The 23,422-nt window shown below is 43.8% G+C and overlaps 1 protein-coding gene across 2 annotated transcripts in view; it reads left to right on the top strand.

Moving 5' to 3' along the window:
- The first annotated feature begins 6,765 nt into the window (after positions 1-6,765).
- The window catches only part of LOC144284047 (solute carrier family 23 member 2-like), a 38,884-nt gene continuing 22,227 nt past the window's right edge, over positions 6,766-23,422 (top strand). Inside the window, exons 1-3 of one of the 2 annotated variants that reach the window (XM_077848425.1) lie at positions 6,766-7,236; positions 9,464-9,610; positions 16,112-16,269. In XM_077848425.1, the coding sequence (XP_077704551.1) occupies positions 7,195-7,236; positions 9,464-9,610; positions 16,112-16,269 (347 nt within the window). In that variant the 5' untranslated portion in view covers positions 6,766-7,194. The remainder of the gene's footprint in view (positions 7,237-9,463; positions 9,611-16,111; positions 16,270-23,422) is intronic. The other variant, XM_077848426.1, reaches the window with a different exon arrangement.

Raw genomic sequence — 23,422 nt, 5'->3', positions numbered from 1 at the left:
AGATGAATACTCTGTGCATGAAGTATTTAGGTCAAACCCCTCTTTGGAGGGATTAATTGAGCAAAGAAAGGCCAGAGTCCAGAACCACTATTCTCTTCTCATAAAGCCAATCACAGGGGAATTCCACACACGCCAAGTTGTCTTAAGCTGCTTGAGCTATTATAATAAAAACACCATAGGCCAGTGGCTTTAACAACAAACATTTATTTTCCAAGTTTCTGGGGACCAGGACGTCTAAGATCAAGGTGCCAACAGACTCAGTGTCTGGGAGAGTCTGCTTCCTGGTTTGTAGACAGCTATCTTCTGTGTCCTCACATGGCAAATGGGTCAAGAGTGATCTCTGGAGACTCTTCTATGAGGGCATTAATTCCACAAATGAGGGCTCCACACTTATGGCCTAATCACCTCCCAAAGTCCTCTTCTCCAAATACTGTTACACTGGGTAGGCTTTAATATGAATTTTGAGGAAACCAGTCTATAGCATAGATGATAGAAGGTGTCCAGTCCTAGGCTCCCACACTTCCAAGCAGCAACGGGTTCATAGAGAGGAGCTGGTGCTCACATCAGAATGGGGAGGACAGGTAGGAGCTGGGAGTGTCCTCAGACCTGGGCACCTCCTCAGCTCCACTGCAAATGAAGCCCTGGAGAGCAGAGGAGCTGTGAAGGAGCCCAGTGCCACACGCACCTGTATGAGTACAACATCGGGAATGGTACAGTGGAGGGCCAACCATGGCTGGGCACCCTCCTCCATGATTGGACCCCAATTTGAGTGTCTAATGGAGGTGGTGTATGGGAAGGACAGATGCTGTCTTTGCTTCATCCGTGGCCTGACAATCACAGCTGCTACCCCTGGAGATGATTTCTGGTGATATAGATGCTCAGCTCTCCTTCTACCTTAAGATGCTCATAACAAGTGTGAATTTCAATCCAACAATGCAGGTGGGACAAAAGTAAACATGTTTTTATTATGAACCCCCATTCTACTGGGCTGGTGGACATTCAACCTTCTGGTTGGGACTCTCCTCCTTTTCTTGTGTTTGTGGCTAAATTTTGGAGCATGTGGGTGGTACACAGGCTTAAGAAGGCCCCATCTGGCCCTGAGTCACCTGTGCTCACAGGTGTCCCCTGAGATGTCCATTAGGTCTAGCCCCATGTTCATCAATGCATGTGTGTCCCACTGAGAAGGCCTTGTCTTTCTGACCCATGGGCTGGCTTGACCACCTCTGATTCTCTGCTCCAGTGTCCATGGAGTGCCCTCTGTGGACCAATGGTCCTTCTCTGGGGTCTTGCTGGCCTCTTGCTAGTCTCCCCCAGGAAGTTGGGCACAGCCACCTCTTGGAGACCCCCCAGTGCTCTTGCTTTTTCATTTCCCTTCACCAGTGACTCCCTCAGCTATTTGCATGTGAAATCCCTCCCTCTATAAATTGTGATTATTTTAGCCAGAAGAACTTAGACTAGTATTATTTCCAACATTATTCTTCCCTGGTGTCTTCCTAATGACTTTCTGTGTCCCCGCAAAGAAGGGGGACACAGGCTCTGCCCCTACACAGACTGTGCCTAGCAGAGTCACTCCCCAGGGTCACCAGGGAGAGCTAGCCTAGACTGGACAGTGGGCAAAGATCTCTCCTCCCTCCTCTTGGTACTGTGCTTACCCCTAATTAGAGAACTGAGTTCTCCCCAACTACAGGCCCAACAGAACTTGTCTTGAATTTGGATTAGCCTCTGAGTGTCTCACCCAAATGCGGATGCTTTCCCTGTAGACTTTGCAGCAGTAAACATACCTGCATCCTGCCCCTGATCTCCAGCCATATCTGCTTCTTCCTCAGTCATCACTCCATCCCAGAGCCTTAGCTGCCTGGCATGGTGGGGTGTATGTGGGATCACCTGGGTCTAGTATCTTGTTGGACCTTCGTGGCTCCTGCCCTCTTCCTTCTGATCTCCTGAGGCCTTCCCAAGCACACCTCACCTGCACACTTTGAGCTGAGAGTTCTGGGTTTATGGGTCAAGTCTCCCATGAAATGTCAGTAGATCCTTGAAGACAGCCAAAAAGGACACTTACAGGCTTTACATTCTAAAGGGTGGTCTTAGAGCTACACCTTGTTCACTCCAGCTTTGCTGTGGGTCCAGAAACCTGCCCTGAACTCAGTTTCTGCATTGAGCCCCCCTGACTGTTGGACTGGGGTCCCCCAGTCTTTCCTGCCTCAGGTAGAGATGCCCCTGCCTGATGGACATGACACCTGCCAAGTGCCAGCCGGGGCTGCTGTTCTTGTAAAAAAAATCCCTCTGCTCTAGAGGCAGACCCCTGGCAGATGCTTTCGGAACTGCCCATTCCCTCTCCAGGAAGAGGATCAGTTCTTTAAGATATTCCAAGTCTGGTAGAGGGAACCTCAAATCCACCCTCTATGCCCCTCTTTCTAGTATTCTCCTGTGAATCAGAAATGAATCCATGCCACCTGCTTTCTTCATCCTGCTGACGGCCCTGGATCTGCCCAAGCCATTTAGTATTCTGTGGGACCCCCCTCATGCAGCCCAGGAGGCCCCCCTGAACACCTACTCTGAGAGGCTCTAGGTCTCCAGGATGCTGCCCAGCAACCCACAGCCTCATGAGTATGGCTCTCCCTCCTGGGTCTGTGATCAGTCCCCTCTGCCTGAAGAGTTGACAAACTGGTGAGTCCCTTCTAGAGTGGCTTGCGACTATGAATGCTAACTCAGTTTCTGGTTTACACCAATCAGGGACCCTGTGATTTCCCGGAACCTCAAATGGCTAGGCAGTAACAGGGTAAATCATGGGTTGCTCAGAAGGCCTCTAGAATATTGTCCTCTGGGTACATGGGTTGGTAGTCCCCAGGTCGGGTCCATCCCATGGAGGTGTCCAGTCTAGGCTCCTGGGACCCGCACTGCATATTCTTCCCTTGGCCCTGTTTGTCCAAGAAGGGCTTGGACACCGAAAGACAAAGATAAGCCGAAGGGTTAGCAGAAGCATTTAGTTACAGAGGCATGTAGAGAAAAGGCTTTTTTGATGACTCCTGGTAACTAGCCCTGAAATCCTGCCTGTGGTCTATAGGAGTCAACTCAAAGAAAAGTTAGGAGTCTGTTGAGCTCTGAGAGGTAAAGGCAGGATCCAACTGAAGAGGAGGAAATAGGAGTTTTTAAAAAGTACTTTAAATGATTTATTTAAATCATACTTATGTTTTATAATTAAAGATGAAAATTCATATGCTGAAGACTTTCAAAGTTTAATGACTAAAAGTCAAGTGTTTGGGCCGGTGTTCTAGAGCAGGAGTGAGAAAACTTGTTTTGCTTAGGGCCAGATAGCAAATTGTTTTAGGCTTTGTGGGGCTGTCATAACTACTCAGCTCTGCTGCTGTGATACAAAAGCAGCTTTAGAGAGTATCTACGTGAATGGGCATGGATATGTTCCGATAAAACTCTACACAAATAGGCAGTGGGCCAGACTTGGTCTGAGTCAGTTTGGCAACCCCCTCTTTCATAAACTGAGATTCAATTAAGCATGAGTATGGGAATTATTTAGACCATGAAGTCATCAATCAAGAGCTGTGATCCACTTGTGGTGGCTTTCCCATGCTGCACATAACAAAATTTGAAGTAAATAGTCTTGCATATCCAAGCCTAAAAGTCTAGAACTCCAATTTCTGGTGAAAAAAAATCAGGGCTCAATAAAGATGTAGAAAACCCACCCTCCACAGTGAAGGTTGGTTCTTGACCTTTCAGATCAGGAGTGTATGAAATGAGATATTCACTTGAGTAAAGCATCTCATCCACAGGTAACCTTGAAAATGCTTCCCCAGTGCTCTCTTGGGTTAATTTTGCCACATTTTAGGCAATCAATTCTATTGTATAAAAATATGTTGAGGTTGTTAGCATTAGGGTAGATGTTTAAGTTATTTTTAATGCTCTTGAAATTTGATAATTGTTGTTAGTTGAAGATTTAGAAATTAGCAAACACTGTGCAAGTATTTTTAGAAAAAGAACTGGTCTATGGCTGGGGATTAAAATATTAAGTTTGTGGATTGATGTTTTGGTTGCAAACGACAGAAAGCCCAAATCGGATCAGCTGAAACCAAAAGAGAATTTGCCAGCAGAGATGTGTAGCTTAGTATATAGATTCAATATCATTGGGGCCCAATCTCTCCCCATCTTAGCTCTGTTCTCCATGTTGGCTTCCTTTGCAGGCTCTATGACGTCATGCAGAGCAGCATCCTCCAGGTTCAAGTCCAGTGAAAAAGAGAACACGTCTCTTCCCAAAGTCCCAGCAAATCTCATTGTCTATCATTGGCACTAGCTGGGTCCCATGCCCCTGGCTAGTCCAAGGCTGTGGCCAGGGGTTAGCAGGGCTTCCTCCTGGCCTTCACCCTCATCCAGGCAGCCTGGAAGCAGAGGAAACTCTGCTTGAAGGTTTGTGGACTGCTTGTTGTGGATCACAATGGTTCTCTGAGGAAAATGAGGAAAGACTAGATGGGTTCTGAATGGCTAAACCAAGAGCTACACTTTTGGTTTTGTTTGACCTTCTCTTGAGAAGTTTTGGCCTCCTTCATTCTTGGTGTCGGATGTGATTAGCCTCACAGCCGTCTCTTGGCATATTCCCTCCTAAAATAACTGACTTCCAGTTTATCTGCAGTGGTGCAAATGTCCAGGTCAAGCCTTCCCGCATGGCCTACTCCACATACGAAGATGGTGCATCCAGGGGGCCACGTGCATTATATACGAAGAGGCCCAATGCCTTTCTCCTCCCAAAGTACCTGGAGCCTGAGGAACTGCTTCAACTTTGGGATTAGATGTGTAGGTGTGAAAATATAATGTTAGAACTTTTATTCTTTCAGGTGCCTGAGGAAAGATCAGTGGGTTCCCAGAGAGGCCCCATATTCTTAAATTTCTCTCATTGTTTGGGGCTAATTATGAGAGCTTGAAACACAGGGGTTATAAATAATCCCGTGTAAAGGTGTTGTGGGTGGAAAACCCCAAGCCGGTGTGTGTATGGGATGGCAGCATGATTGCAGTGGTGAGGGGGGGCAAGGCCACCCGCTGGGGCAGCTGCGACTCTGGAAGGGTCGTGCAATACCACACTAGCTTTAGAGTAATTCATGGCAGCAGAAGCCAGGCCCAGGCAATGATGAGCGGAGGGACCATAGTCTGTAGAAGTGACTTCTGAGGGGTGGAAGGTAGAGGAGAAGAAGTGATGGCTTGGCTCGTCATCTGAGCTGCTGAGGGAGGTAGGGGCTACAGGGACAGCAGCAGTGGCCCGCAAGCCGAAGGACTTATACAAGGAACCATGTGAGACAAAGAGTGTCAGGCCCAGAGGAGGGGACTTAAAGAGTGAGGAAGGTTCTGGCACATAATGATTAGGCAGCCAAACAAGGTGGGTAACCGTAGACCATCTTTCTGCTTTACCTCAATTGTGGAGCTAAGCATCTTACCTCACACCATAAGGGATATTCTTGTTTACACCTTAACAATCAGCAGGGGAGGCATAGCCAAGAAAAGCAGGACTTTCCATGTGGAGGAAGACAGAGACTTTGAGAAGTCACCTTCTTCCGTGTTATCCCAGAAGGTGACAGGGACAAGAGATGTCCAACACGAGCCCAACTTTGCCCATGTCTCCAGATCTGTGAGGGTAGGGGTTGTGGCGGGCAGCCCCCCACTCTGCCCCCCACTCGCCAGGCCTGCCTTCCTAGAGCAACGAGCCTGCACTGCTCGCTGCAGAGAGCCACATGAGCGGTGGCCCTTGATCTCTGTCTCCACCTCATGACTCGCCCAGCTGGGAACTGCACATCTAGTGTGTTCAACAGAGGTGGGAGCCCATGCCATCCCAAAGCTAAGCGGTCTCACCTTCACTCCTGAGGTGAACTCGAGGCCCCTGGGTGCCATTTGCAGAGGACCCACGTTTCTGCCTTCAGGGGTAGTGTGGGGAAGCCCCAATCTGTGGATGTGCTCTCTGGGCCATCTCCCCACGGGCCTCGTCAGACACCTTCAGACCCAGAGGTCAAGTCTCCGTGAGGATCTCCTTGGCCCCTGCAGGCTGTGGGACCAGACTGTCTGGGCTCGACTCTCAGCTCTACGTGGGTTATGAACCTAAGTGGAAAGCTTACCAGGCCCATCAACATCTCAATTTCTTAATCAGTGAAAGAAGAATGTGAGTGCTAATTTGTTGTGAATGTTACACAAGGAAATACAAAAAAGGTGTAGCACAGTGTACATGGCTAATTATTCACTAAGGTCGGCTACTCATGGCTGGCTCTTCTGTCCTAGCCCAACTCAGTGCTGTCCCCTGCACCCACCCACCCGCCACCCCACTGGCTTGTCAAACATCTCGTTGTTGTGTTTTTCCTTGGATCATCATCCACTGATGTCTATGTGCATCCCATCATGTGTTTCCTGAAACTTGGGACCCAGTTCCACCCATTCCAGAACATTCTGCGACCAGGAGTAGCTGGTACTTGGCTTTCTTTGGACTTCACGGAGGGGAGTTTATTCAGAGTATCTGAGGAGGGTCCTGTGCAGAGTAAGAGCAAGAGTACACCTTCCTGGATCTCTCTTTCTGAAGAGTGGGCTATTAGATATTTCTGGGTGTTAGGAAGATAGACACGTAAGGTTTAAAGGCATTCTTTTCTCAGATTCTCCCCTGAGAGCTGTGCTCTATCAATGTACCTTGGCAGTATCTCCCAGATTAACAGGAATGCCCTTTGTCTTATGATGACTACATTATTGCATCTCAGAGGCCAGGCTGGTTGGACTATTTCTTCAGCTCAACTAGTCATTAAGAATCAACTTTAAGAAACTGCTAAGCCTGTGCTTTCAGCCCAGAGCCTCACCCTCATCACCACCCCTCCTCTCCTGCCTCCCGGAATCAGGCTTTCAGAAAGTACTCCCATGCCACTCCCAAAAGGCTGTACCTGATTTGTTCCCCTAGTGTCATAGAGGATCATTAACCTCTCCACACTCCTTCACACTTATTAAATTATGAAACATTTGCTGCACCTGAGTGCACCTTGGTCTCCGTGATGATTGGAGGGGGCAAGAGAAGTCTGGAAGCCCCACCCCTCCCAGAGCCAGCCCAGGATCCTTGTCTTTCTCTCCATTTTGGCAGGCGGTGAAACGTCAATCTCTTTCAACCGGAGCGGGTTCCCTTCGTTTTTACCTTGAGACGAGGCCAAAACGGGCAGACCCTGGGTTGCCATGAGCTTTACCATCACCAGCTGTGAGCACCCCGACCCTCTGGTGAGTGCTGCTAAAAGAGAGGGAAAAAACGAGTGGGGACGGGAGCAGAATGGAAGAAAGGCCTGGAGGGGGCCCCAGCCTGGAGTTCCAGAGCCCTAATTGATTCATGCTCAGGATGGTGGCTCACGTTCTAGAGACTTAAAGTGGTTAGATAGGTGTGCAGCTGCCCCCACAACCTCCATCATAAGGGCAAAAACTCCTCCAGGGGCACTAACCTTGATGGGCAAATCCTAAAGCAATGGGGAAGAGTTGGAAGATCCTCTTTGGTTTAACCTTTATTCACAGGTCGGTCGCTGCTGAATCCAAATCTCTGAGTATCTGTTTTCCAAGTTTCTCAGTGTTAACATTTCTTTGATCAGAAGGACTTTCTGAAACAAAGCAAAAGGAAAGAGAGAGGGCATCTGAGAAAGAGAGCGAGCTAATATTTACCAACCAGCCAATTCACCCCAGGCATTTCATGTGCTTTATTTCCTTCTTTCCAAGCCAATGACACAAGTGCTTCTGTTCTCAGATGGGGAAGCTGAGGCCCAGAGAAGTAAAGTGACAGTCACCCCTCTGGGGGCATCTCGGGGCTGGTCTGTGAGCCCTGGCCCCACCACCTTCACAACCTATTTCTGAGCGCTGTAACGCAGCACAGTGGACTGACTGGGGCCCTTCTGGTGCTTGCCGATGGCCACCATAGGGGGGAAAGAGCTCCTCAGCACCAGGCCGGGGCTGCAGCCCTGGCCGGTGTGTGTGTGTGTGGGGGGGGAGGGGGTGGTACCCTCCTCCCTGGGGCTCTCAGATTTCCCTCCGGCCCAGGCGGCCAGCCCCTGCCCACCGTTGCCCTGCCTTCTGGGGAAGAAATGGAGGCTGGCCCTCTTTTCCAGGAAATTGTGGGAGGCCCTGCAGAGATGTCTCTTCTTCCTTCCCCAGAATTCTTTCCGCCCTACTGTCATGAAATGAAACAAAACAGAAGAAAGCAAAAGTCTTGGGAAATCCTTGGGGGACTCCCACATTTTAGTTTACCTGCAGCCTCCTGGAGAGTGTTGGGTCTGGGCCTGGACCCACCCTCCTTCAGTGGTCGGTCTTCTCTTCATTTCCAGGGCCCACTTCCCTGAGATGTTTTTGGCTTTGCATGCATTTTGCTCTGCCAGGAACTTGGAGAAGTATTAGCAAGGGGAAGATAGCTTCCTGGCCCTTATGGCCTAGCTGGGGGAGAGCAGGGCATGCAGGAATGTTCTGGTACAAGAGAGAAAACATGAAATCCATAACAGAGGGACACAGAGTGCTGGGAGTTACTGGGGAAGAAAAGCATATGGGTGTGGGAGGTCAGGGGAGATGGTGGGGAGGAGGCTCTGAGCTTGGGGAGCCGCAAGAGGGTAGGGGAAGCAGGGGGCTCGAGTGGGGGCCGCAGGGGGAGCTGAGGCACCGACCCAGGATAATGAAGGCCGCATTTGGAGAAACCTGGACCACCCCATTGGCTAGAGCCAGGTCGGTGGGAGTGTTAGGAAACAAACACAGAGGGCCAGGTGGGGGGCTGGAGGCTGGGTGGGGTGCGAGTGCAGTCAGAAGGGCAGGGGTCCTCTTCCCCCCAGGACCCACCCTCCCGAGGTTGCCGTCACTGCACCAGAGCCACCTCCTGTCAGCCCCAGGCAGGTGGGCACTGTAGCCGTTGACATTTGCCTGCCGCATCCATCCATTCGGTCGGTCTACACCCAACATAAGTGTCGGCTGCTCTAGCAGCTGGGACTACACAGGCGGGTAAGGCATGATGAACGCATTCACGGAACTCCCAGCCCAACCCAAGAGGTGGATAAGGGAACTGTCTGTTATAACAAAAAGGCTGTGTGGAGAGCTTTGGCAGACGTAAACACAGGGCCAGTGGGAGTTGTACCATTCTGGGCCCAGGAGCCCCATTTACCGGTCTGGGAGGGAAATCTGCCCATCTTCTGACCTTGGAGTTGGCCCCCACCCCTCCTGCCCAAGGTTGCTTGTCTGCAAAGGGCTTCAGGCCAAGCAGCCACTCCCCTTGCAGGGCTCCAGACTTCACATGTAGGCCCACCTAGATGTACAGTGCAGAAAATCACTGGTGTTTTGAGTCTGGATCTAAGAATCCCAAACTGGCCAGCTGTTAACCCTGTCCTGTTGCCTCTTCCCCCTGGCAGGCCATCTATCTATCCAGGTGAAATCAGGAAGTCCATTGATTCCTCTTAAAATGCCTAAGTGTGTCTTCTCTTGTTCTCAGCAGAGAGGTGACGATGTGCTCAACTGTGACAACGAAGGCCAAGGCAGGAAGAAGGATGGGCAGTCCAGGAGCCCTAGCAGCAGCCAGCTGATCTATAGCATCCTGGATATCCCACCATGGTATCTCTGCATCCTCATGGGGATCCAGGTAATGCCACCCAGCGAGCACTGGGTCCGAAGACACTAGACTGCCTCAAAAGTAACACTGATCACACCCAGGCCAAACTAGTCAAGGTTCCCCAACTTTGGTTACTCATATTCTTGTCTTCCATGTAGTTGACCTACAGGGGAACTCAAAGCTCCATGTGTCTCTTTTTCTCAGGGGTGTGGAGGTGAGGGTGGTAGGACTTAGCAGAAGATTCTCTCTCATGCTAAGCTGATGGGTCATATCAAGGAACCTGACTGCATCATTTTCATGATACCAATTTCAATTTATTTGATTTGCAACAACTAAAAAAATGTGATAACCAGTGCTTGGGGGGAATTTGGGGAAACAAGGACTGTCAAACACTTTGGTTGGAACATTTTTTGATGCAACCTTTCTGGATGGCCTTTGGTAGTTTCCATCAACATATAAATCACAGGCCCTTTAGCCCAGTTCCCAGTGCTTAAGAATTTCTCTGTGGATACACTGGCAAGGACTGAAGATGCACAACATCTCAACAAAATACCAAGATGTTCTTGTAAGATCATTGGCGATAGTAACGTCAAACCACACAACAAATTAGCAAAACGGTAAATACAATCCAAATATCCTTCAAAGTGAACTGGTTAAACAAGTTGTAACACAACCCAACAGATGACTTTTGTGTGCAGCTGTTCAAAAGAGAAAAAGACACATTTATCTTGCTGTTGGGGAATATTCCCCAATGGATAGTAAGCGAAAGAAGCAAAGTAAATAACTGTGTATATACTGTTATCTTTTGTGTGTGTGTTAAAAAACAGAGAGAGGGAGAGATAGAAGTAATTTGTGGTTTTGAAGGATTCATAAGAAACTAATCGAGGTATTTAGCTTTGGAAAGAAGAACCAGGAAAGGGAAGGTGGCTTTCCACTTTCACTTTCAATTTTGTAACTTTTTGTGACATGAATTTTCCAGACTCATAGATGTGCTTCTTTTCATTTTACAAACTCAACATGGGTTATCAGAGATGGGACACACTTTTTATTTACTTCTTAGCGCTTTCCTATGAAGTAAGAAAAGCCAATGTCATACTACTTAAAAATATTATTATGAACCAATAAAATGGATAATATGAATAACATAGATCTATCTTCACTGACTCAGAAAACCGTAAGGTCCTATTTTTGAATTTAAGAAAGCCAAATGCTGCTGTCAAGTTTTCCCAACACCATTTGTTGAAGAGACTATTTTTCTCCCAGTGGATATCCTTTCCAGCTTGCCAAAGATTAAGTGATATATAGTTGTGGGTTTATTTCTGGGTTTTCTATTCTGTTCCATTGATCCATATGTCTATTTTTGTGCCAGTACCACACTGTTTTGATTACTACATTTTGTCATATAAGTTGAAGTCTGGAAGCAAAGCTTAGAGCTTTGCTTTTCTTTCTTCTTTCTTCTTGTTTTTTGTTTGTTTGTTTGTGGTTTGTTTTTGTTTTTGTTGTTGTTGTTTGGAGTGGGAGGAGGAAGGGGCAGAGAGAGAAGGAGAGAGAATCTTACCAGACTCCACACGCTGTGCAGAGCCTGAACCCAGGGCTCGATTTCATGTCCCTGAGATCATGAGCTGAACCAAAATCCAGAAGCAGACATTTAACTGACTGAGCCACCCAGGCGCGCCCCTCCAGAATTGCTTTGCATTTTCAAGATTGCTTTGGCTATTTGGGGTCTTTTGTAGGTCCATACAAATGTTAGGATTGGTTGTTCTAGTTCTGTGACAAACACTGTTGGCATTTTGATGGAGATTGCGTTAAGTGTGCAAATTGCTTTGGGTAGTATAGACATTTCACTGATACCTGTTCTTCTGATTCATGAGCATGGGACATAGAATGTCCTTCCATTTCTTTGTGTCCTCTTCAATTTCTTTCATCATTGTTTTATAGTTTTCAGAGTATAAATCTTTCACCTCTTTGGTTAGATTTATTCCTAGGCATCTTATTACTTTTAGTGCATCTGTAAATGAGATTGTTTTTCTTAGTTTCTCTTGCTGCTTCTTCACTATTGGTGTATAGACATGCAACAGATTTCTGTACATTGATTTTGTATCCTGCGACTTTACTGAATTTGTTTATCAGTTCTAGCAGTTTTTTGGTGGAGTCTTTCAGCTTTTCTATATATGATGTCATATCATCTGCAAATAGTGAAAGTTTACTACTTCCTTACCAATTAGGATGCCATTTATTTCTTGTCTGATTGCTGTCGCTAGGACTTCCAGTACTATGGTGAATGAAATGGTGAGATTAGACATCCTTGTCTTGGTCCTGACCTTATGGGAAAAGCTCTCTATTTTTCCCTACTGAGGATGATATTAAGTGTGGGTTTTTCATCTATGGCCTTTATTATGTTGAGGTATGTTCCCTCCAACTCTACTTCATTGAGGGCTTTTATCACAGATGGAAGCTATACTTTGTTAAATGCTTTTTCTGCATCTATTGAAATGATCAGATAGCTCTTATCCTCTCTCTTACTGATGTAATATATCACCCTGATGGATTTGGGAATACTGAACCACCCTTGCAACCCAGGAATAAGTCCCACTTGATCACAGTGAATGATTTTTAGACTATATTGTTGAATTCAGTGTCCTAGTATGTTATTGAGGGTTTTTGCATCCATGTTCATCAGGGATGTTGGCCTGTAGTTCTTTTTAATGAAGTTTTTATCTGGTTTTGGTATCCGGATAATGTTGGCCTCATAGAAAGAATTTAGAAGTTTTCCTTCCTTTTCTGATTTTTGGAATAGTTATAGAATAACAGGTATTAACTCTTCTTTACATGTTTGTTCAAATTCACCTGGGAAGCCACCTGGTCCTGGACTTTTTTGCTTACTGATTCAATTTCTTTGCTGGTTATCAGTCTGCTCAAATTTTCTATTTCTTCCAGTTTCAGTTGTGGTATTTTGTGTTTCTAGGAATTTATCCATTTCTTTCAGGTTGTTCAATTTGTTGGCATATAGTTTTTCATAATATTCTGTTGCAATTGTTTATATTTCTATAGTGTTGGTAGCTATTTGTCCTCCCTCATTTATGATTTTATTTATTGGGGACCTTTCTCTTTTCTTTTTGATCAGTATGGCCTGAGGTTTATCAGTTTCATTGATCTTTCTTTCTTTCTTTCTTTCTTTTTTTTTTTTTTCAAAGAATCAGTTCCTGGTTTCATTGACCTATTCTATTGTGTGTGTGTGTGTGTGTGTGTGTGTGTGTGTGTGTGTGTTTTAAAGTTTTTCGTTTATTTCTGCTCTAATCTTTATTCTTTAATTTTTTTCCCTGCTGGTTTGAGGTTTTGCTTGCTGTTCTTTTTCTAGCTCCATTAGGGGTACGGTTAGATTATTTATTTGAGACTTTTCCTGCTTCTTGAAATAGGCATGTATTTGGTATAAACTTCCCTCTTAGAATTACTTTTGCTGAATCTCAGAGGTTTGGACTGTGGTGTTTTCATTTTCATTTGTTTCCATGTACTTCTTTTTTCTTCTTTTACTTCCTGGTTGACCCATTCACTGTTTAGTATTAATGTTATTTAATCTCCATGTATTTATGATCGTTCCAGTTTGTTTGTTTTTTTTTTATTATGGTTGACTTCTAGTTTCATAGTACTGTGATCAGAAAAGATGCATGGTAGGACTTTGGTCTTCTTGAATTTGTTGAGGCTTGTTTTGTGGGACTATTCTGTTATGTGATCTAATTCTGGAGAATTTTCCATGTGCACTTGAAAAGAATGTATATTCTGCTGTTTTAAGATGGAATGTTCTGAATATATCCGTTAAATCCATCTGGTCCCTTGTCATTGAAAGCCATTGTTTCCTTGTTGATTTTCTTTTTAGATGATCTGTCTGTGAATGTAATTGGGGTGTTAAAGTCCCCTATTATTATTGTATTACTATTGATTAGGTTCCTCTATTGTTATTAACTGTTTATATATATTTGGGTGCATAAATATTTACAATCGTTATATCTTCTTGTTAGACTGTTCTTTTTATTATTATATAGTGTCCTTCTTTGTCTCTTGTTACAGTCTTTGTTTTGAAGTCCATTTCATCTGAAATAAGTACTACTACTTAGCTTCTTTTTTAAAAAAAAGATTTATTTATTTTAGAGAGAGCGCAAGCAGAGAGAAGGGCAAAGGGAGAGAATCCTCAAGCAGACTCCTCACTGAGTGTGGAGCCTGATGAGAGGCTTGATCTCACAACTCTGAGATCATGACCTAAGCCAAAGCCAAGAGTCACATGCTTAACTGACTGAGCCACCCAGGTGCCCCCCACCTCAGCTTTCTTTTGACATCCATTTGCATGATAGATATTTCTCTAGTCCCTTACTTTCAATCTGCAGGTGTCTTTAGATCTAAAATGAGTCACTTTTTAAGCAATATTTAGGTGAGTCTTTTTTTTTTAATTCATTCTGACACCCTATGTCTTTTAAGTGTTTATTCCATTTACAAAATAAGTATTGATAGATACGCATTTATTGCCATTTTATTACTTGTTTTGTCATTGTTTCTGAAGACTTTCCTCTGATCCTTTCTGTCTTTCTCTCTGCCATAATTTGCTGATTTTCTTTAGTGATATATTACAATTTATTTCTCTTTATTCTTTGCATGCTTGTTAGTGGTTTTGATATATAGTTACCATTAAGTTTGTATATAACCTGTTCTGCAAATAGCAGTCTATATTAAGTTGATGGTCATTTAAGTTTTGAACCCGTCTTTTCTCCACGTTTTAGGCATACGTTATTATATTTTATATATATTTTGTGTGTGTGAGTTCCCTGACTGATTTTTTATGGAAATACTCATTATTACTGCTTTTGGTTTCCTGCCTTTATACTTTCACTTTTGATCTCTCCTTTCCACTCAAAGCATCCCCTTTAATATTTCTTACAGAGCTGTCTCGTCATCACAAACTCCTTTCATTTTTGCTTTATCTCTCCTTGTATTCTGAATGATCGGCTTGCTGGATAGAGTATTCTTGGCTGCAGATTTTTCCTGTTCGGCACTTTGAAGATATCATGCCACTCTCTTCTGGCTTCCAAGATTTTGTTGAGAAATCTCCTGCTAGCTTTATGGATTTTCCCCTGTAAATTAAAGACTTCTTTTGTCTGGTTGCTTTTAAGATTTTTTTCTTTATCCCTATATTTTGCAAGTTTAATTATACTATGCCTTGGTGTGGGTCTGCTTTTGTTGACATTGTTAGGAGTTCTTTGAGCCTCTTGGATTTGGATGCCTGTTTCCTTTCTCAGATTAGGAATATTTTCAACTATTATTTCTTCAAATATATTTTCTGCCCCCTTTTCTCCTTCTTCTGGAACATCTATAATATGAATATTATTATGTTTGATGGAGTTACTGAGTTCCCTAAGTCCATTCTTGTTTTGTGTAATTATTTTTTTCTCTTTTGTTCAGCTTGATTGCTTTCCATGACTCTGTCTTCAAGGTCACTCATTTTTTCCTTTCCTTCTATTCTGTTATTCATCCCATCAAATGTGCTCCTCATTGTTTACTGAGCCCTTTATCTTAGCTGTGTTCTTCCTTAGCTCTGTGTTAAGGATCTCACTCATCTCTTCCACCCCTTTCTAAAGTTTAGTGAGTATCCTTATGATCATTGCTTTAAATTCTCTATCAGGCATGTTACTTATATCTGTTTTACGTCGGTCTCTGGCTGTGGCCTTGTCCTATTCCTTCACTTGGGATAAATTTCTCTGTCTCCTCATTTTGTCTGCCTCTCTGTGTCTGTCTCTCTGTGGTAAGAAAGTCAGCTATGACTTTTGCTCTTGACAGTAGTGCCTTTATGAAGTGGAGGTCCTTAGTGCCCTGCCATGCAGTGTGCCCTGTTCGCCAGGACCTGGCACTTCAAGAGAGTCTCCTGTGTTGCTAATGCCCTGCTGTTGTGTCTGAGTCACTGTTCCTTTCAGTGCAGTCATCTACACTGCCCTCTGCCTGTTGTAAGCTGTGCTTGCTCTCCATGGTGTTAGTGGGACCCAGGCAGGCCAGTTCTAAAGGGGTGTGAGAGCAGGGCAGCAGTGTTAGCAACATAGGCATTGAACCACTAGTCCTAGGCCAGACCCCCCAAAGTGTCTAGGTGGCTACAGCTGGAGGCTGTGAGCTAGGCAACTGGAGCTGTGAGGCTGGGCTCCGTGCAGTGGCTGGGTGGGCAGCACTCTGTTTATTCTGAAGCCCACCTCTTTGCTTCCTGTCATGTCCCCCTGTTTTGTGTTCCTGCCTGGGTTTCTTACCTAAGATATCAGTTTCTAGTGTTAGGATTCTGCACTTGAACCCCAGACCCTCAGTCTGGGTCTGTCTTTTGCTCCCTGGTCTCTTTGTTTCCATGGCTGATCTGGATGCCTCCCTCTTACTTCTGTTTAGGCTCCTCTGAGACCAGAGGTAGCATTTTTCCCTCTGGCAGGGCAACGCCAATGGAAATGAGGGTGGAACAGGCAGTCACAGCATGTACTTGCCACCTGTCCACTCTCTCTGCTCTGCCCACAGCACTTCCTCACGGCCCTGGGGGGCCTCGTAGCCATACCGCTCATCTTGGCCAAGGACCTGTGTCTGCAGCATGACCCACTGACTCAGAGCTACCTCATCAGCACGATTTTCTTCGTCTCTGGCATCTGCACTCTCCTGCAAGTGTTTTTTGGAGTCAGGTAGGTAAAACTCTTTTCCTTGGATTCAGACTTTTCCATGCAGGAGTACCAGCCAGATTTGCTTGGCTTGCAGCTGGACAGGTGGTTAGGCAGCTGGTGTAAACTATGTGGAAACGTGAGACTCCGAATCAGAGCCTAGTTTACTGTCAATATTAGCTAGGATTCACAATCAAAGTTACATAAATCCAGATTAGCTCAGGCAATAATGTGTTCTTTATTAATGTGCAAGATCAGGGCAAGAGATAGGCAAGGTGAATCATGCATCAGGAACGTGTTGAGCCAGGGACTCAGATGCCACTGGGACTTTTTCTTCTCTTCTACAAAGGCCTTCTCCTGATGTTTGTGAAATGCAAGGCAAGAATACAAATGGATCCCCACACACTGGATGTCTAAATATTGGAGATTTATAAACCAAACTTACAGACTCTTAAATATGTTCTGATCATTCTACCTGGAAGGTTAGGTTTGAATTTAGAATTCTCTCACTGTTCAAGGTTCTGCTTTGGAACCCACTCAAGGAGGGCTGACCCACAGCCTGTGGCCTTCTGCTTCTCTTCCCACCTCAAACTTTGCTCCAGATCATAAATGGTCTTACATGCATGAATGTGGATATCCCAGCCTGCATATCCAAGCTCCGCACCCACCTGCCACACACACACACACACACACACACACACACACACCCCAGATTCCCCACATAGTTGATGCTTGGCCATCTTCAGGCCTATGTGCGTGCACCTGCATCATGGTCTATCTTTAGCAGGGCACACCTGGGGAAGAGACCCAAGCAGCCTCTGGAAAAGGCCCAGGGCCATTTGGGCAGAGAATTCATGGCCCTCAAAGGGGAGAGGCACACAGACTTGAGGTGGACATACCATACCCTCTTTGGCCTCACAGACTCTTTCCCCAGAGAAAGCAGAGAGGAGCCCCCTGGAGCCACAGCCTAGGGGTGGGGGGCTCTCCTTGCCTCGTCTGAAGATGGCGCATTTTCTTCATCACACTGCTGGTGCCTGTGCTTCATTGTCACAGATGGACTTCCACGCAGGAGTGCAGACAGGCTGCTGGCAGTCCGCACACTTCTCTCCCAAAGCAGGTGCATACCGCTCTGGCTGCTCTTGCATTTTAAAATTCCAGGAAAGAGCTCTAATTGGTACAACATGTGCCAAATGCCCAGCTCCCACCCATCAGGGCAGCAAGCACGGCAACTCCCATTCAGGAAAGTTTCCCAAAGAAGCAGGTGTCCTCTTTAAGGAAAAAGAACATAAAAGTAGGAAGACAAAATCATGTATGAAAGAGAATATTATTAACTTGGTAAAAAACCTCAATAAATTACAAATTTAAAAAAAAAGAAATAAACACCACAAGATGCCACAAATTCCAAAGTATAGCATGCCATTTTTATTATTTCACTTTCTCACAGCCCCCTGTCATACTTCTCCCCCCACATTTTATGCTTGCAGACTCTTTTCTTCTTTAAGTGAAGGTTGGGTACTCTTTGATCACCTCTTCATTTTATAAAGAGAAGGAAAGATAATTCAGTCACTTTTCTAGCATTGGTTAGTCCAAATTTATTTGTTAATTACTGCTAGTTGAGCTACATCATCATGCCGTCACACACAGACTGTAACACTGCTATCGATTCGTGCCCTGCAAACACAGGAATTCTCTTGTACTTGATTTCTATCAAAAAATTTTTGAATGCATGCTGTATTTATAAGTGTATCATGTGCATTATTAATTATATTCTTGATAGGAGACAACTTCCATCTTGCCTGCATATCCTAAGAACCAAATCTTCTCTGGCAATTTTGTGTATCTGATGATTGTCAGATCATCCACAGACTTGCTTCTGGCCCCATACATTTCAAAACTTGTTTCTCATCCACCCACCCACATATGTCAATGCCAGGTGCTATAGGACACATTGATAACATAATGTGACCTTGGGTTCTGCACCTTCACGTCACCAAGTAGAGTGAGCTGGCACAGGGGCGGGGGCGGGTGGAAGGAGAAAACACAGTAATGACCCCAAGGTGGCTAGCAGTAAATTAATTATGTGGTTTAGTGCCTCAAACCACATAAGTACATACTACCACTTTCAACTAAGTTTCTCCTGACTCAGCTTCTCCTTAGCCAGATCCTGAGAGTGCTAATAGCCTTTCTAATGCCACTGATGCAAGATTTAGAGCCTGTAAGGTGGCAGTGCAAAGAGACCAGAGTGGTAGCCAAATGTGGCTGAAACTATTTACTTTTGCAAAGTTGACAAAAGCATATGGCTAGTGAACACATTGCAGGGACCCCTTCCTGGGCTTTAGAAGGAGCCAGGTAGGTGAGGGTCCCTTCACCATCAATCTCCTTTTGACCTAACCTGTGCCAGGCCTATGCTCAGCCCTGTGGTTGTGAAGGGAAATGGAAAACATTTCCTACAGTGTGCTTCCACCTGACCTGTCTTGACAGAAAATGACTTGACAGGAAAAATTAATATCCATTTATTCTCTGTCAATTATCTGAATAAAACCACACAGGTATAGACTAATATGCAGCTGGACACTTTTTTTCCAGATAGGCTGACAGTAGACAGCATTTGGAGGAGTACATTCACTCCTGGCGTGGCCTTTTTGCCTGAATCAAATCAAAGGCAAATCAAAGTGCTTCCTTTGCAAGTCATTTCCAGGTGATATGCCAAGGCTTAAGTTCTTGCCATCTCTGCTGAGGAGTGGGAGACTCATGCCCACAGTTTTGGTGGGTTGGTTCCCTGCCCTCTCTTTCTTCTGTCACCATCTCTGTGAGCCAATATCTCTTCCAAATTCCCCACCAAGGATTCAAAGAGTACAGGGTTTGCTCTGGTCTGTCAGAACCTTAAAATCCAGAGCCCCCATTTTCCTGGATTGGCCCTAGAAATGCAAGATGCTACACTGGCGTTAGGGAGGCCTTGCCATAACCTGCCTGGGTACCCAGAGATCCCTCATCTGTCCCAGCCCCACGGGGAGTTACAAACACAAAGCCCCTAAACCTGCTTTGCTTTGCTTCTGCCCTCTTGACATCCAGATATACCACTGGAGCTCTGGCTGGAGCAGGAACAGTGGTGGCTTTTGAGGTAGAAGTGTGACCTGACAATCTTCACATCAGAGGAGTCCCAAAGATGGGGCTGGTGCTTCTGCTTCCTCTGGGTTTAAGTTGAATAGCTATCCATAGGGAAGGGACAGGATGGCATTTCCTACAATGTGGCAGGTCCTTACCTGCTTGATGTAGGGAGTTCAGTAAAAAGATGAGCAAAATGTTCTTTGTCCAGTAGTGAAGTAGTTGGGACTCAGAGAGCTCAGGATTTCTTACAACACAGTGACCCTTTTAAACTCCAGAAGAAATCATTAGTCCCATCTTACATTCCTGAGGTTCTGCTCCCCATTCTGATCTATTGCAAAGAAAAGTCTCTGTGACATCATCCTTTGCCCACTCATTGGGTTGACTCAGGAAGGGAGCATCAAAATGATGACGTGGGAAAGATTGGATGCCAGCAGCTGACCTTCCAGATGCATCTGTCCCCAACTGTTGACCATTTACCCATTCTCTCCCCCTCTTACTCACAGGCTTCTCGAATTGCACATGTCCCAACCCCAGACCTTCTCAGGGGAATCGTCCTTTCCAAGTTCCTGAGCTCATAAGGCATATTGCATACCTAGTGGAGAAGTAATACTCCCTCTCCTTTCTACCTTGGACAATATTTGCATTATTTTCTCCTGGAGTCCTCATGTTTCTATGAAGTGGAACAGTTTTTTAATTTTTCCAAAGCCTTGAAAATTAAATTAGATAATGCACAAATGTACCTCAGTGCCAGGTACAGAAAATTTATTTTTCACATCAAGAAATGGATTGTACTATACAGAAAATTTTGCACCCTCCCTCCCTTTTTTTTAATAATTAAAGAAATTTAGTTGTAAATAAAAATAGTCCTCCTCTCTCTTTTTAAACATATACGATGCACCATAATATTTTTCCATTTCAACAAACGCACTTCTGCAATAGTACTTTTTAAAAAATGATCACTTAGTATTTCATATTCTAGATTATATAATTATATTCTGATTTATTTATTTCCTATTAAAAGACATTTAAGTTGTTTCAAGTTTTTCATTCTCATAATAGCAGCCGATATAATTTATAATTATGAGAGGTATAAATTATATATATCCTGAGAATCATTTATCTAGTTAAAGACAGTAAAAAATATTATTAGAAATTTTTAAGGTTATTTGTGGGTGGCTTACATTATATATGAAAGGTGTATATTTTATGTAAGTTAATAAAGTTTATAAGGTTAAAGATAAAAAAGACTGGAACAAAATGTTAATAATTATAAAATTATAATTATGTTATAATTATAATTATATAATTAAAAAGTTATAATTATATAATTAAAAAGTTATAAAATTAGGGTGATCTAAATGTATTCTTTATATTTTTCTTTATTTTCCATTTATTTTCCTTCAATGTCCATGTATTACTTTATAACAGAGAAAAGTAACCATTTAAAATGATTTTTAGAACAATATCAGGGCATATTTCATGAACCATACCTTTTGAATCTGTGCCTGAGAGCAGAAGTCCAGTAGGCTGCCTATTACCATCTTGGAGGAAGGACTGGATGAAGGTTCCAGCCTTGGACAAATTCTAAGATCATGCAACTTTTGTCACTTCACCTGCTTTAATCTTTGTTTCCCCAATCCATTTCTCTGTGATCAGCATTAAAGCCCTAAAAACAAAAAAGGACCAGCGTGTCTTGGGGGCAGAACAAGGGAGAACTGGCTCCCATTCCACCACTGGTTTCTGGCAGGGGCCTGGTTTGTGGTCAAAGGTATACTCAGGGTAGTGACCACTGGTGAGTTTAAAGAATATAGACAAACAGGCTTCTACTTCCCACCAGAAATCTTCCTCCCTTTTTTTTTTCTAGACAGAGGCAAATATTTCATCCATGTAAGCTGATTATGTACGTACTACCTTCCAAATCTCTAGTTAACACACTTCAATTTTAGTATTACTAATCAATATGAGTACAAATGACTGAGATCTCCTTTTCTTCCACAGCCTTTTACCACTTACAAGCTCACTCTAACTCTCATCACATACATGCAGACTTCCCATCCTCTTGTTCTCCTATACTCCCAGCATAGATCAATATTTTGTGTTATAATTAATGACTGTGATGTTATTTGGAGCTGAATCACAGTTATTTTCCTGCCCAGATTTTTATTTTCCCTGGAGTTTACATCTTTCTTATTTCTAATATACATAATTTTCTATGTACTTATTTCTAATTCAATTCTATGCTCTTTGATTATTGTCTAATTTATTCTTAATAATTTCATTCATGGGGCATCTGGGTGGCTCATTCAGTTAAACATCCAACACTTGATTTCAGCTCAGGTTCATGATCTCAGAGTCATGAGATCAAGCCCCACTCCACATTCATGACTGCTTAAGATTATCTCTCTCCCTCTCCCTCTGCTGCTCCCTTCCTCCCCTCTTCATGTTCTCTCTCCCTTAAAAAAATTAATTAATTGATTAATCAATTAATTAATTTTGTTCACATCAGCTTCAGCTTGATGAACTGTCTACTGGAGCTCTCTGCCTTGCTGCAATTTGGAATGGTTGCTGTGTATGCCATGCCTGGTTTCCATTATATTTATCATCCTGAGATGCTTCTTCATTCCTATCCTGGGAATTCCCTTCATGTCAGTTCTCAAGTCTAGGTCTCTTGTTCTCATATCTTTCTCTTTTCTGGAGGAACACAATAATCCAGTACTTCGAGAGAGAGAGAGAGAGAGAGAGAGAGAGAGAACAAAAGAGATAAATTTTGTAAGACTTTGTATATGTGAAAGTGTGTGGATTCTACCCTCATACCTCTTGGATAGCTTAGCTGGGTATAGGAATATAGATTGGAAATAATTTTCTTTCAGAATTTTGAAAGCACTGTTCCATTGTTTTGTAACTTTCAATGTGATTTTAAGAAGGCCAAAACTTTATGTAATCTCCTTCCCTTTCCCCACCCCAGAAGCTGGCAAGGACTGCTTTATAATCGCAGTGTTGTAAATTTTTAGTTATGTGTTGTGGCCTGAGTTTATTTTCGTCCATCATACTGTGTACTGAATATGTCTTTTTAGTAGGCAAATGGTCATCCTTCAGTTTCTTTGAGTTTCTTTTTCAAACTCCTTTTATTCACATGCTCGATTTCCTGGAGTGGTTCTCTAATTATTTTACCTTTTTTTTCCTATTTACAACGCTTTGTATTTTTGCTCTTTTGCAGGGAGGAAAACACATCACCTTTATGTTCCAAAACTTCAACTGAATTTATTTCTACTATAATACTTTAAGAGCTTTTTTGTTCTCTGAATATTCTTGTTTTATGCATCCTATTCGTGCTTTATGAACGCAAGACTTACTTGCCAAAGATATAAATGAGAGTATGTTTTAAAATTATCATCTCCCAGGATGCAAATGGCTCAGTCAGTTAATTGTCTGCATTTGGCTCAGGTCATGATCTCAGGGTCCTGGGATTGAATCCCACATCAGGCTCTCTGCTCATGGGAGGCTGCTTCTCCCTCTCCGCTCTGCTTGTGCTCTTTCTTGCTCTCTCTTAAATAAATAAATAAAATCTTTTTAAAAAATGATAATCTCCCTACAGTATAAGCTACTTTCATCTGTTTCTTTATTTGGGTCTCTGTCATCTATAGTCCTGTGGTTGTCTGGTGATCCTTGTATATGTAAGGTAGGATCTCAAATGCTTGACTGGTAGTCTGGTCCTAAGGCTGCATCTCGTTCACTTTGGACTTCATTGCAGCATGATATGCAGGAGTGCCATATAACCCAACTGCAAGGGTCACAATTCACATTGTAGTCTTAATATGGTGTCATGAATTTCAGATATCTTTATGCTTTCCCTAGCATACCTGGGGAAGCCTGAATTTCAGCATCTTTATGCTTTTCCTATCAGGTTGTCATATCCTCCAGAAAAAGACCTTCCAATCTCTTGCCTGAAGAGTAAAGACCTGGCTGGAAGTGTGCTAGAAGCTCAGTTGGAAAGTGAGCTGGATGTTTTAGTGTTCAGTGTGCATATATTAAATGACTCACCCCAGTGTTCAGTATGATATCTTCACGT

Source organism: Canis aureus, chromosome 15, assembly GCF_053574225.1.
Source record: "Canis aureus isolate CA01 chromosome 15, VMU_Caureus_v.1.0, whole genome shotgun sequence".
Lineage (NCBI taxonomy): Eukaryota > Metazoa > Chordata > Mammalia > Carnivora > Canidae > Canis > Canis aureus.
Note: the sequence above shows the minus strand (reverse complement) of the source record. Positions and strands in the feature narration are given on the sequence as shown.